At 37.8% G+C, this 12,100-nt stretch overlaps 1 protein-coding gene across 1 annotated transcript in view; it reads left to right on the top strand.

Annotated features, from left to right (window-relative positions):
• LOC128519989 (mannan-binding lectin serine protease 2-like) overlaps window positions 1–10,774 on the top strand; it is a 30,216-nt gene extending 19,442 nt beyond the window's left edge. Inside the window, exons 12-19 of the mRNA XM_053494000.1 lie at window positions 3,577–3,626; window positions 3,893–4,085; window positions 6,560–6,740; window positions 7,216–7,400; window positions 7,674–7,821; window positions 8,457–8,582; window positions 9,232–9,315; window positions 9,813–10,774. Coding sequence (XP_053349975.1) covers window positions 3,577–3,626; window positions 3,893–4,085; window positions 6,560–6,740; window positions 7,216–7,400; window positions 7,674–7,821; window positions 8,457–8,582; window positions 9,232–9,315; window positions 9,813–10,558 — 1,713 coding nt within the window. The 3' untranslated portion in view covers window positions 10,559–10,774. The remainder of the gene's footprint in view (window positions 1–3,576; window positions 3,627–3,892; window positions 4,086–6,559; window positions 6,741–7,215; window positions 7,401–7,673; window positions 7,822–8,456; window positions 8,583–9,231; window positions 9,316–9,812) is intronic.
• Window positions 10,775–12,100: the final 1,326 nt, after the last annotated feature.

Genomic DNA, 12,100 nt, shown 5'->3' with positions numbered 1-12,100 from the left:
GTCTCAGGGAAGCTCAACTGCATGCTCGTCGTCCTCATCGGGGTCTTGACCTGACTCCAGCTCGTCGAAGTAACAGACTTGAGTGGGCAAATGCTTACATTCGATGGCGTCTGGCACATTGGAGAGGTGTTCTCTTCACGGATGAATCTCGGTTTACATTGTTCAGGGCAGATAGCAGATAGCGTGTGTGGCGTCGTGTGGGTGAGCGCTTTGCTTATGTCAATGTTGTGGATCGAGTGGCCCATGGTGGTGGTGGGGTTATGGTATGGGCAGGCATCTGTTATGGATGAAGAACACAGGTACATTTTATTGATGGCATTTTGAATGTACAGAGATACCGTGATGAGATCCTAAAGCCCATTGTTGTGCCATACATCCATGAACATCACCTCATGTTTTAGCAAGATAATGCACGGCCCCATGTTGCAAGGATCTGTACACAGTTCTTGGAAGCTGAAAATGTCCCAGTTTTTGCATGGCCAGCATACTCACCGGACATGTCACCCGTTGAGCATGTTTGGGATGTGCTTGACCGGCGTATACGACAGCGTGTACCAGTTCCCACTAATATCCAACAACTTCGCACAGCCATTGAAGAGGAGTGGACCAACATTCCACAGGCCACAATTGACAATCTGATAAACTCTATGCGAAGAAGATGTGTTGCACTGCATGAGGCAAATGGTGTTCACACCAGATACTGACCGGTTCTGAGTCCCCAGACCCCCAATAAAGCAAAAAACTGCACATTCCAGGGTGGCCTTTTATTGTGGGCAGTATAAGGTACACCTGTGCACTACTCATGATGTCAGATCAGCATCTTGATGTGGCACACCTGTGAGGTGGGATGGATTATCTCAGCAAAGCAGAAGTGCTCACTATCACACATTTAGACTGATTTGTGAACAATGTTTGAGAGAAATGGTAATATTGTGTATCTGGAATGAATTTTAGATCTTTAAGTCCATCTCATGAAAAATCGGAGCAGAAACAAAGGTGTTGCGTTTATATTTTTGTTGAGTGTAAATCAGTCGCATTTCACAATCATTTAAGAGATGACTGTCAGGTGGTGCAAAGTGACACTTCGGGGGAAAAAAATTTCCACTATTTCTAATTGTAGGCAGAGCTTAAGTCATAAAAAGGTCATAACAATATGTTATCGAAGAAATACTACAGTGATGGTAATTTCCACAACCAAGTACTTTATACAACAAACATGAAAAATCATGACCAGAGCTGAAGGCATTTACTGTACAATAACACGTTATAAAAAAAGACATTGCTAAATGTTGTTTAGACAGACAATCAAGTTCACTAGCTGACAATTTTATTTGTACCAAAAATGAACTGTTATATAGCCTATCTCTGTTTGTATCTGTTTATTGTTATTATTTAAAAAATGTCAGACAACATTCAAATGCTAATAATTCACCCGTCGTCAGGTGTGAACACGTCTGAGGTGTTCTCACCTATACATTCAGATTCCTCACACAAAAACACTGAGGCCAGGAGGAAAAACTAAAGTGCATCCTTCCTCACTTTAACTTAAGTCAGCCTGGGATAAGAATTACTTTAAACCCTCTGCGGTCTGAGGTCTTTTTGAGGTTTAAAATCTTCCTGATCCTATATTCTAAAATTCACATTGTTACCATTTTAAATCCTTGGAATGGAAGAAATGATTTTCCTGATCATAACATGCGTTGTATTGTTTTTTAATCACTCTATACACAATCATTTTCTTATATAATATTTTAATTTTATATTTTATAAAAATGTCCATTAGCACGTCCCTCCCCCCAAACAGCACAGCAATGAGCATTTACTGAGTCGTTTGCATAAATAAATGATCAATAGCTCATGATACATACATTTAAACAATTTATTCATACAGATGTACCAGTTTTACATGTATAATTACAGGCTTGTTACTGAATGATTTACTCTGATAAAGAGCGGTATAAGAACAGTGGCAGCTGGAACACCTAAAAATAAATGCAGGATTATTATTTATAATTTAAATAAAAATGCTTTTCTAAATTTGGGCTATTGTTGTTTACTTATACTATTTGTTAATTTAATTTAAATGAGGTTTGGACTCAGGATGTTGAGCCATGATTCTCCTCTTTATATTCCTATACGTAGTCTAATCAGCGCTCACCCGCAGAAGTAGGCTAATGATTATGAATGCGTCGGGAAAACAACAAGCAGACTGACTCTGAGCATTTTAATAATTCACTGATAAATTAGTGATCTCTTAGGTTTCGGCTGTAGTGATGAAGGTGATCGCGTCATCACGTCGTTTCCACAGCAGTGTCTGCACCAATAAATCACGTTTCATACGAATTACATCTGAAATTTGTTTTCCATTAGTTTATAGAAAAGCAGACATTTCACTTTCTATAAGTATATATTTTTTATGTTTATGAGGCGAGTATACAAATACAGAACAGCGCCCCCTGTTTGCTGTACAAAATCATAACATTTTGTCATCATTGTGAGTACACCTAAATTAAAGTAGAGTCTTATAAAGGTTATGTAGCTTATATAGTTTTATTATATAGTTTTTGGACTTAAATCTGGCAATAACTGTGGCACACTCACGTTTTCTGATGCACACCCAGAGTCTGTTTTTTCGTGCACTACACATGATAAATTCTAAAAGATATATTAGATAATAAGAAATGGCTACATTCAACTAAAATTCCTCATTTGTACTTTAATTTTAGTACTGTGATTGTAAATTAGTTTAATGTTTGACTGCTACCACGTGAGCTTCAGCTCATTAATCCTTGACAGAATGGACTAAGTCTATAGTCTATAGTTATAGCGCCAGCAAACACACACCCCTCATGCCATTGCCAAACCATTATTCTGGTTAAGTACCAACTGGATATATACTGTATATATCCTCAGAACTCCTGAGTTAAACGTGCCTTTACACAACTAAAACAGAAACTGTTTGGTTGCGGCAATGTTGAATCACAATCATAAACCACACTGATTTAGTCATTTGTTCGAATCCCATGGTTTGAATCCCATGTCTGTCTGTCTGTCTGTCTATGTATCTGACCATGTGACTAAATTGGCTATAAAATAAATGCAATTAATAACAATTGAGATGTGTGTAAAATAATAAAAAGGAACATGTGTACAACATCAGAGATCAAGTTTGAGAAACTGTGTACAGGCAAATGGATAAATAAAATCTCCATGAATCTCTTCTACTGTAGGTCTACTGTGTAACATAAATATGTGGCAGTAGATAGAAGTGCAACATCAGTGTGTAGCAAGATGTCACTAAGTGCCTAGAGAAATAGATAATAAATGTTCACAAACATACAATTTATTCCAACTCTCTGATCAATAGGAAATAACACTTTTTTTCAGGATTTTATAAAAAAAAAAAAATCAGATAATATTTAGGGTTGAGATAAGTTCAGGATTATTTAGCACATACGCAATTGCAGCATTCTACTCATCCCACAATGATCAACTGACAAATCTAAGCGGTGTGTGTGTGTGTTAAACAAATAAAGGAACTTCACTGCAGTACGCACACACTCACAGACACACACACACACACACACACACACACTCACCGTTAGTTCGACCATGTTTATTTTCTGGTAAGTGCGATTACACTTCTAAACTTCTAAAGTTCCAACAATGTGAAAAAAGAAAAACCTATTAGATCAGACCATATAATAATTTGCCTAATTTCTTTTGATTCTGTAAAGCTTCTTTGTGACAATGACCAGAGGTAAAAGTGATATCTAAATAAAATTGAACATAGCATTTGGTTTCAGATGTTAGTGAACTCTAACAAAACTGTGAACAATCTGAACCTCCTGTCTCTCTGTTTATCCATATTTCTATATTTCTATTTTTTCAGGGTGTGTGTGGTGTTAGCGAGTGTGTCCCCGTCTATCGCTGGATATATTCAGTCTCCTGGGTTTCCCTACGGATACCACACAAACTTGTCTGAATCGTGGAGGCGTTGTGCACCGCCCGGTCACGTCCTGGCCCTCACACTGCTCCACCTGGACCTGGAGGAGAGTGACAAGTGCGAGAACGATGCCCTGAAGGTACAGGACAGGAAGCTTCTAACGTCTTCTTGTCTCTGTTTTCTTCCTTGTTGTAAGAGCCATATTTCATTTTTAGGATTCTGTTGTTGTGTTTATTTAAAGTTTATTAGTTAAGCATTAGTTGCATGTCTATTACGCACGGTAGAAGTTGTTAGAATATGGAAGTTGTGGAGAACACAAGCCTTTGACTGTAATCAAAAAAAGTAATAAGATACAGCAAATAAGTTGTTGTAAGCATAGTGGATTTATGCAAGAAAACTGTAAGAAGTGTTGAACGTTTGACGTTAAAAAATAAACGAAGAGACAACGAATTCATGGACGTCCGAGTCGTGGGTAAATCAGTTCACTAAAAAAGATACGTGTCAGAACTTGTGAATAACATGCCCATACATGTAAAGTCAAAAGCTTTCTCCGTCGTTCGAGCGAAGACAAGTGACTTAAAAGCGCACCTTACCTGCATGTGAATGTGGACCGAAGAACGCGTGTGCGTTCTCGGAAAAACACGCAGGGAGTGTTGATAAGTAATTGAAACCGTAAGAGGATTCGCTCGCCCTGAATTTCACTACGGCAGACAAAGACAACGCTGCCATTACCGAGTCTGAGCGTGTGAGGGCGTTCGTCGACAAAGGTTTGGAAGAGAAGCTTCACAAAGCGATGAACGCCAGAAGAGGCAAGTTGAGTCAATTGACTGCAAAATCCAACGAAATAGAGTTGCTTATGGACAATGCTTGCAATTTGAATGATGTTGAAACTAAGTATCATAAGAACTACAAAAAGCTGTTAGAAGAGTTTACTGAAAGCAATGCGGATGTGCTAAAGTACTTAAAGGAAGAAAAACACGAACCGGATCAGGACTTCTGGTATCAGCCTAAATTGCTGTGCTGCACAGAATTCATGGCAAAGGTAGAGTTGTGGATTGCGGACACAAAGAGCCGCTTTAATTTGTATCAAACATTCAACGCTGAAGCCTCACCAATGGACAGCATGTCAATGGTGGCGCCTAAGACACTCGCTTCTAATAAGCCTGGAAGTGTAGCTACGGCAGTATCCAAAAGGTCTTTAACATCCGCAGCATCCTCAGCTCGTTTTAAAGAAGAAGCTAACAGAGCAGCCTTGTTGGTTAAGGCAGCAACCCTAAAAGAACGGCAGGCGTTAGAAACGGAGGAAGCACAATCAAAGACACAATTAAAGGCTAAAATGCAAAGGCTAGAAATCGAAACGACGCTTGCAATGTCCGATGCTAAATTAAAGGTGTATCTGGATTGTGAAGAACGACAACATCCTGCAAGACAGAGTGTGGTCATCGAATCGAGTGGTGCATATGTTCCCAAATCGGAACATAATGAACATGACAAGTACAGCGTGTCATCAAAATATGGCAGAATGTCATCACGTCATGAGGCAGCCCATTTAAGTGTCAGTCCTAAGAAGAAAAGTAGGAGCGGTCTACCCAAGACAATGAATTTTCACTTCATAATATTGATACAGTAGAGCTTCAGAGAGTGATGCAACGTCAGACAGATATCACAGAAATGCTTGCGAATAGTCAAAGGCAATTTACTTTACCTCAGCGCGATGTTCCTTTGTTTTATGGAGACCCACTTGAGTTCAGGTCTTTTATGAAGGCATTCGAACATGCTGTGGAATCTAGAGCTGATAGTGATGCTGATAAGGTACTGTATACTTTCTTGAGCAGTACACTAGAGGAGAGCCTAAATATCTTGTGAAGAGCTGCCAGCACATGCCAGATCATTGTGGTTATGCAGAAGCAATTAAACTGTTACATGACAGGTTTGGAGATGAGCTAAAAATTGCAACAGCGCTGATGCAAAAGGCATTCAAATGGCCTGAAATAAAGTCAGAGGATGGAAAGTCATTAAGCGCCTTCTCCCTGTTTCTGGTAACTTGCCGCAATATTATGGAAGACATTGAAGACATGGATGAGTTAGATAATCCCACCAACATGAGGATTATTATCTCAAAACTGCCCTACAAATTGCGTGAAAGATGGAGGGTCCATGCATACGAATACGAGGAGCGCCGTCGGAAAAGAGCCAAGTTCGTGCAGTTGGTGGAATTCGTTGATCGACAAGCAAAAGTATTGTCAAATCCACTCTTTGGAAACCTAGACGTTCTGATTAGTGATAAGAAACACCTCAATAAATCTCTTCAAGGATCCAAGCTAAAAAAGGATTCACCTTATTTTTTCATCCCATCATTGTGTTTTTTTTTCTATAAACTACCTTTTAATTCACTTTTTTTCTTTTCATGCAGTACATCTTTTAAAATAGGCAATAAAAAGTCAAATTTTCTTTTATTTAATGAATCATCCCTTTTTACCTTTTTAGTTTCATTGCTTAATTATTGTTCTTTGTGATGATGTTTCTATCTTGGATTGTTCCCTTTTCTGCTAACAATCTTTTGCTAATGTATTGCTTTGAAATGTTTTTTTTTCTCCTGTTTCTGTCGGACAGATTTCTGAAGATGGCCACGTCCTCGCTAACTTGTGTGGCAAAATGACCTTTGAGGAGCTTCAGTCATCTGTTAATCCCTCGCTCCGTTCGTCCTCTGGAGGCTGTCTCTCTATCGTCTTCCACTCCGACTACTCCAACACGGACAGACACGCAGGATTTAATGCTATTTACACAACCCCAGGTAAAATAACAATGCCCCATGTTTGCGATGTTTGAGGTGAAGACTGTTTTGGCTTAAACCTCTCTCTCCAGTGCTTTAGTGAGAACACCACACAAGATTTGATTTTACTCAGGAGACTCAGGAGTAGGGGAAGGGGACAGAGGTGACATTTACAAGACTTCCCAAACTCAAAGTAGAGTTTATGTCAACCTCCTGACATTCCTCTATTTCACGGCTTGGGCTTTTTTTGAGAGTTGTTGAAAGTTAATGTGTTTGAATACTTAAGCCCACTTCTGCAACAAAAATGTTCACCCAAATCAGATCTTTTGTTATGAAGTTATTTTTGTCTTTAGATCAGTTGTGTAAGGGGCTGCTGCATAAAAGTAAAAAAAAAACAACAGAACAGACAACATTCTGTGTCCCCACCTGTGTTCTGACACTCATACATTAGCAAAGAGAATTTGTAAACCTGCTCTTGTGTCTTTTTCTTTTTCAGCCAACTGCACTGAGAATCGTAATGGAGCTGGAGTGTTGACGTCTCCTGGCAGACCTGGGCCATACTTCGAGAATGCACATTGTTTATACAGTCTCTCTGTGGAGGAAGGGAATCAAATTGAGTTAAAATTCACTGGAGTGTTTGATGTGGAAAGCATCAATGGACGCTGCATTGACTATGTCAAAGTACATATGAGTGTGTAACTGTAAATGCATGTTGAGAATATTGGATCAGGACATATTATAACCTGTACCATTCATGCATCCATTTTCAACCACTTAACGAAAATCGGGTGTGAGGGTAGCAGTTCCAGCAGGGAACCCCTTTCCCCGGCCACCTCAGCCAACTCTTACTGGGGAATCCTAAAGCATTGCCAGACCAGTGTGGAGAACACCTTAGTAAGAGACAGAGGTTTTCCAGAACCTCTATGTCCACACTGATTTGTCTTCTCTCCTCAGGTTAAGACAGATACCGAGATCTTTGGGCCATTTTGTGGGAAGGACAGACCTGCTGATATCCTCACTGCAGCCCAACACGTTCAAGTCATCTTCCACTCCGATCTGGGGGGAACAAACCAAGGCTTCTCTCTTCAGTACAAACCTAAAGGCAGGGTTTACAATCAATAAAGCCACTATTCCTGCATTGTTAATTAAAAACATAACTGCACAACATGTTTTTTTTTTTTTTTACCTAATGAACTGGGAACATCTATTTGGTTAATGTACCTTGCTTTGTAGTAATGGAATGTTCTGGTAAAGTGACACCCCGTTCCACTATATCTCCAGTGAAAGAACGCTATACAGTGGGCGAGAAAGTCACTGTGCGCTGTACGAACGGATATGTTTTAGATGATGTGAGTATGCAGAGTGAAATTAAATAGTCTAAGGAAAAAAAACAGTTGGTGTTTATTAACGCGAGACTCTAATTTCTACACAACTGAGCTGGAATTATAAAAAAAAACATATTGTACATTTCAATTTCTCACTAATAGCATGAGAATATCATTTCCTCACTCGCTAAGTTAATGAGACAAGAACAACAGAGCTTTAAATGTTTTTTTATGGTTGTATTTATCATCCTTAATCTTTTCTGTGCACAGACAACGGACAGTTTTACATCCATGTGTCAGTTAAACGGGAAGTGTAGTGTCATACGTAACTGTAAACATGAGTGAAATCATTAAAGCGCTCACACTTAGTGCAAAAAGAACGATCAGTATTTCTGTCTCTTATTTTTCACAGAAGTGAACTGTCAGCTTCCTGAACTTTCAGATCTGATGGTGTTGAATGAGAAAGACCCAGAGACGACCTATAAGCACAACATCAGTATCAAGTGCTCTACACACTACTACAATCTGGTTGGACATGGTAAGTGTGTACAAATACTGACCCAAAATTACCTAAAAACTGGATCAGGCACCCAGGAGCAGTACAAAATGTGTATTTATTTACCATCTAAACATCAAAAGCTCCGTTCCATTCCGAAAAGTACTTCACAGGGTGTTCCCTACGCCCTGCTCTGTTTGCATTACCATGGCAACATACAGTAAGCATCTCGGATACCTGTTGCTGCTGCTGGGGATGTTTCACACTACAGACATTAAATATTAAATATTTATTGAAATAAAAACTGATGCCAAATGTAAAACATATGCTATTTAAATGTGTATAACTTTATAATAATAATAATAATAATAATAATACTTGATTAAAGATTTACAGGTCTTTATTTTTTTAAATAAATTATTAGTCTATATAATATTTTCTGATTCAACTAAAATTTTAATTATTATTAATATGATGTGCTTTAAAATGTTAAAGTTCAAATAATCCAATGCTAAATAAATGCATAAATGAATTAATGAATAAATGAATAAATTCATGTTACTAAACAAAAGTGAATATCGTAAGAGCATTACTGAGTTCATCAAGATAATTGACCCCAGCACAATTTAAGTAAATCATCTGAGCTGGCAAGTGATATTACTTTCATTCCTTCTTTTTTTCTCTCTTTTAGCCAACTTCACGTGTGATGCTACAGGAGACTGGGTGGCTGAAAATGGACAGAATTTTTCACAACTTACCACAAAGTGTGTTCCAGGTATGTTCACTCAATCAGTAATGAACTCCGTGATTATTTATTGAATTACATATATCCTTTTTTTTTTTTTTTTTTACAATTCCATACACAATAGTACTTTTTCTGTTTTTCGAGCAAGACCAAAAGTAATGTCCATCATTTGAACCAATGTAGATTTGTCTGTACATTTAAATAAATTTTGAAAGTTTATATATATAGTCAGTTTGCGAATGACTATGAATTCAATTTAAAATAGTGAGCACAATTTGTTTTACAACACTTTTGAGTAATTTATATATGCAAATTACTCATACATCAAGAAACATAATAGAAATCATTTTTGTAAAATTGTTTTGCAGGAATTTTTTTAAAATTATTATTATCATCAATTTGCCTGTCGTTTTATCTGATTTAAAAAACAAAAAATTTGGTTATCATTTTATATATATATATAAAAAATCACCAGCCATTGCATGTTTAGGATCCATATAATTTTTTTTTTTTTTTTTTTTTTTTAGTATGTGGCATAACTAAATCATCTGCTGGTGGAAGAATCTTTGGGGGGAAAACTGCCGAACTGGGGCAAATTCCCTGGCAGCTCCTAGTGAAAGAACCTCAGCGAGGAGGTGCATCTCTGATTAATGACCGCTGGGCCATCACTGCTGCTCATGTGGTGGAAAAGCAGAGATCACTGAAGTTCTTTGGAGGAATGGTGGATGGTCTAGACAAGAATAAGGTTGAATTGGGAACGGAGACGATCATAATTCACCCCGGCTATGATTATACAAAAAGTCATTATGATAATAATATCGCCTTGATCAAGATGTCTTCTCGAGTCCCTCTCAGTGAAAATATCATGCCCGTGTGTCTTCCAGAAAGAAAAAGTAGTGGACCAGTGATGGAGGGAAGGCAGGGGACCATCTCAGGCTTTGGTGCGACATCAGACAGGAGGGAAAAGAGTCGATATTTGCAATATGGTCATGTTAAAGAATACTTAGGTCACTGTTTTAATTCTAATCTTAAGGTCACTAAAAACATGTTCTGTGCTGGAGACACTGATGGACAAGTGGACAGCTGTAAAGGAGACGCCGGAGGTTCACTCGTCATTCCAATGCTGGGGTTTGGGTCTTCTGACACACCATACCGCCTCAAGGGGATTGTGTCATGGGGTCCACCAGTGTGTGGAGATAAAAATTATAAAGGTTATTACACCAAAGTGGAGAATTACCTGGACTGGATCAGAGAAACGATGGAGAAAAATTAAAGCCTGACTGAACAATCCAGAGCCATCAGCCTTCATCCATTGAACACATGTCAGGACATGACCTCTACCTACCTTTTCTAATTCATGCTAAGGCAATGGAATTCTTTACACACAACTCTGCAGGCTTAAAGATAATTCAGTTTATTTACATTAAATACAATTAAATATATTTCGCTTATGTAACTGATGATTTCCGCCTAATAAAATCTTCGCCTTTATTTTTTGCTTTGCTTTTATTTCCACCACATTAGCAAACACACATTCCCTACTCAGCCCTGCCATATTACCAGAAAATGATGTATAAATGTTCAGGAAATTTGCAATTACGACAGGTAACTCAATAACCAATACATGAAGTGTAAATGTACAAGTGTGTAAAGTGTGTTTTACCTTTGGCACCTGCTCTGAGTTTCTGCACCTTAACAGTGTTGATTTAATACAGATGGAAAAGTAAGTAAACAGTCTTTTTTTTTATGTCGCTGCAAAACTCACTACCTTAGGAAAAACAGCATGACCTCACACGTTTAGGTCACATTACGAAAGTGGCGTGTTGTTCAACTTGCTGCATTTTCAGCTGAGAGCATACTGTAGCAAGTGCATGTTTCTAAGAATCAAATCAAGTGTGCCGGACACATGGGAGTGCTTAGACCGCGCATGGCAGCTTCATTCTTGACAAAATGAAATCACTCTGCGTTTAGTTATGGTAACTATCTGTATATTCAGTATATACTGAACAGCCCTCTCTCATCTTTTTTAAGCGGGAGAACTTGCAGAATTGGTGGCTGACTGAATACTTCTTTGCCCCACTGTGTGTGAAAAAATGCTAAAAATCACAAGATCAATGTTAAGTGCTCTTTTTAAAACTAATTGGAAGTTCTAAATCTGAAATGGTACACCTTAGGCAGGACAACCCATAAGCAGTACTCATGTTTATTAGGGGGGAGGGGAGACCTAAATTCTATTTTGCCATTTGTGTTAGAGACCAAAGTTCATAACTCAAAGCTGGTCTGATTTCAAGAGCAAATAAATCCACATACTATTTACTATTTACACAAAGCACCATCCAAAATACAGCAAAACATCTATTCTAACATGTCTCAGGTCCGTTTCATTTTATTAGTTCAACATCACTGTAACAGGGACTAATTTGACTTGTGATGGAATAAAAATCAAGCTAGCTGGAGCTATAAGTGTTCCTGTTAAATGTGTTCCCCATTTATTAGTACACTTAAAAAAAAATCAATTACAAATAAAAACAAACTCACTACTGATGCAACTCTGATAAATCAAACTACTTATGATTGCAAATACAGTAAAGCTGTTTTAAAATTAATGTAGTCCTTTAATGAATGCCAAATAATTTTAATATAAACCAGTTCATATCAGACAAAAATTACATTCATTATTAATTCATAAAGTCAAATACTTATTCATACAATAGTTTAAAAATCACTCTAAAAATAAATTAAAAGGATCACAACCCAGAGTCTACATTGCAAGAATGTCTATAATCAACAAAAATCAATCAACACACATTTAGAT

This window comes from Clarias gariepinus, chromosome 4, assembly GCF_024256425.1.
Source record: "Clarias gariepinus isolate MV-2021 ecotype Netherlands chromosome 4, CGAR_prim_01v2, whole genome shotgun sequence".
Classification (NCBI taxonomy): domain Eukaryota; kingdom Metazoa; phylum Chordata; class Actinopteri; order Siluriformes; family Clariidae; genus Clarias; species Clarias gariepinus.
Note: the sequence above shows the minus strand (reverse complement) of the source record. Positions and strands in the feature narration are given on the sequence as shown.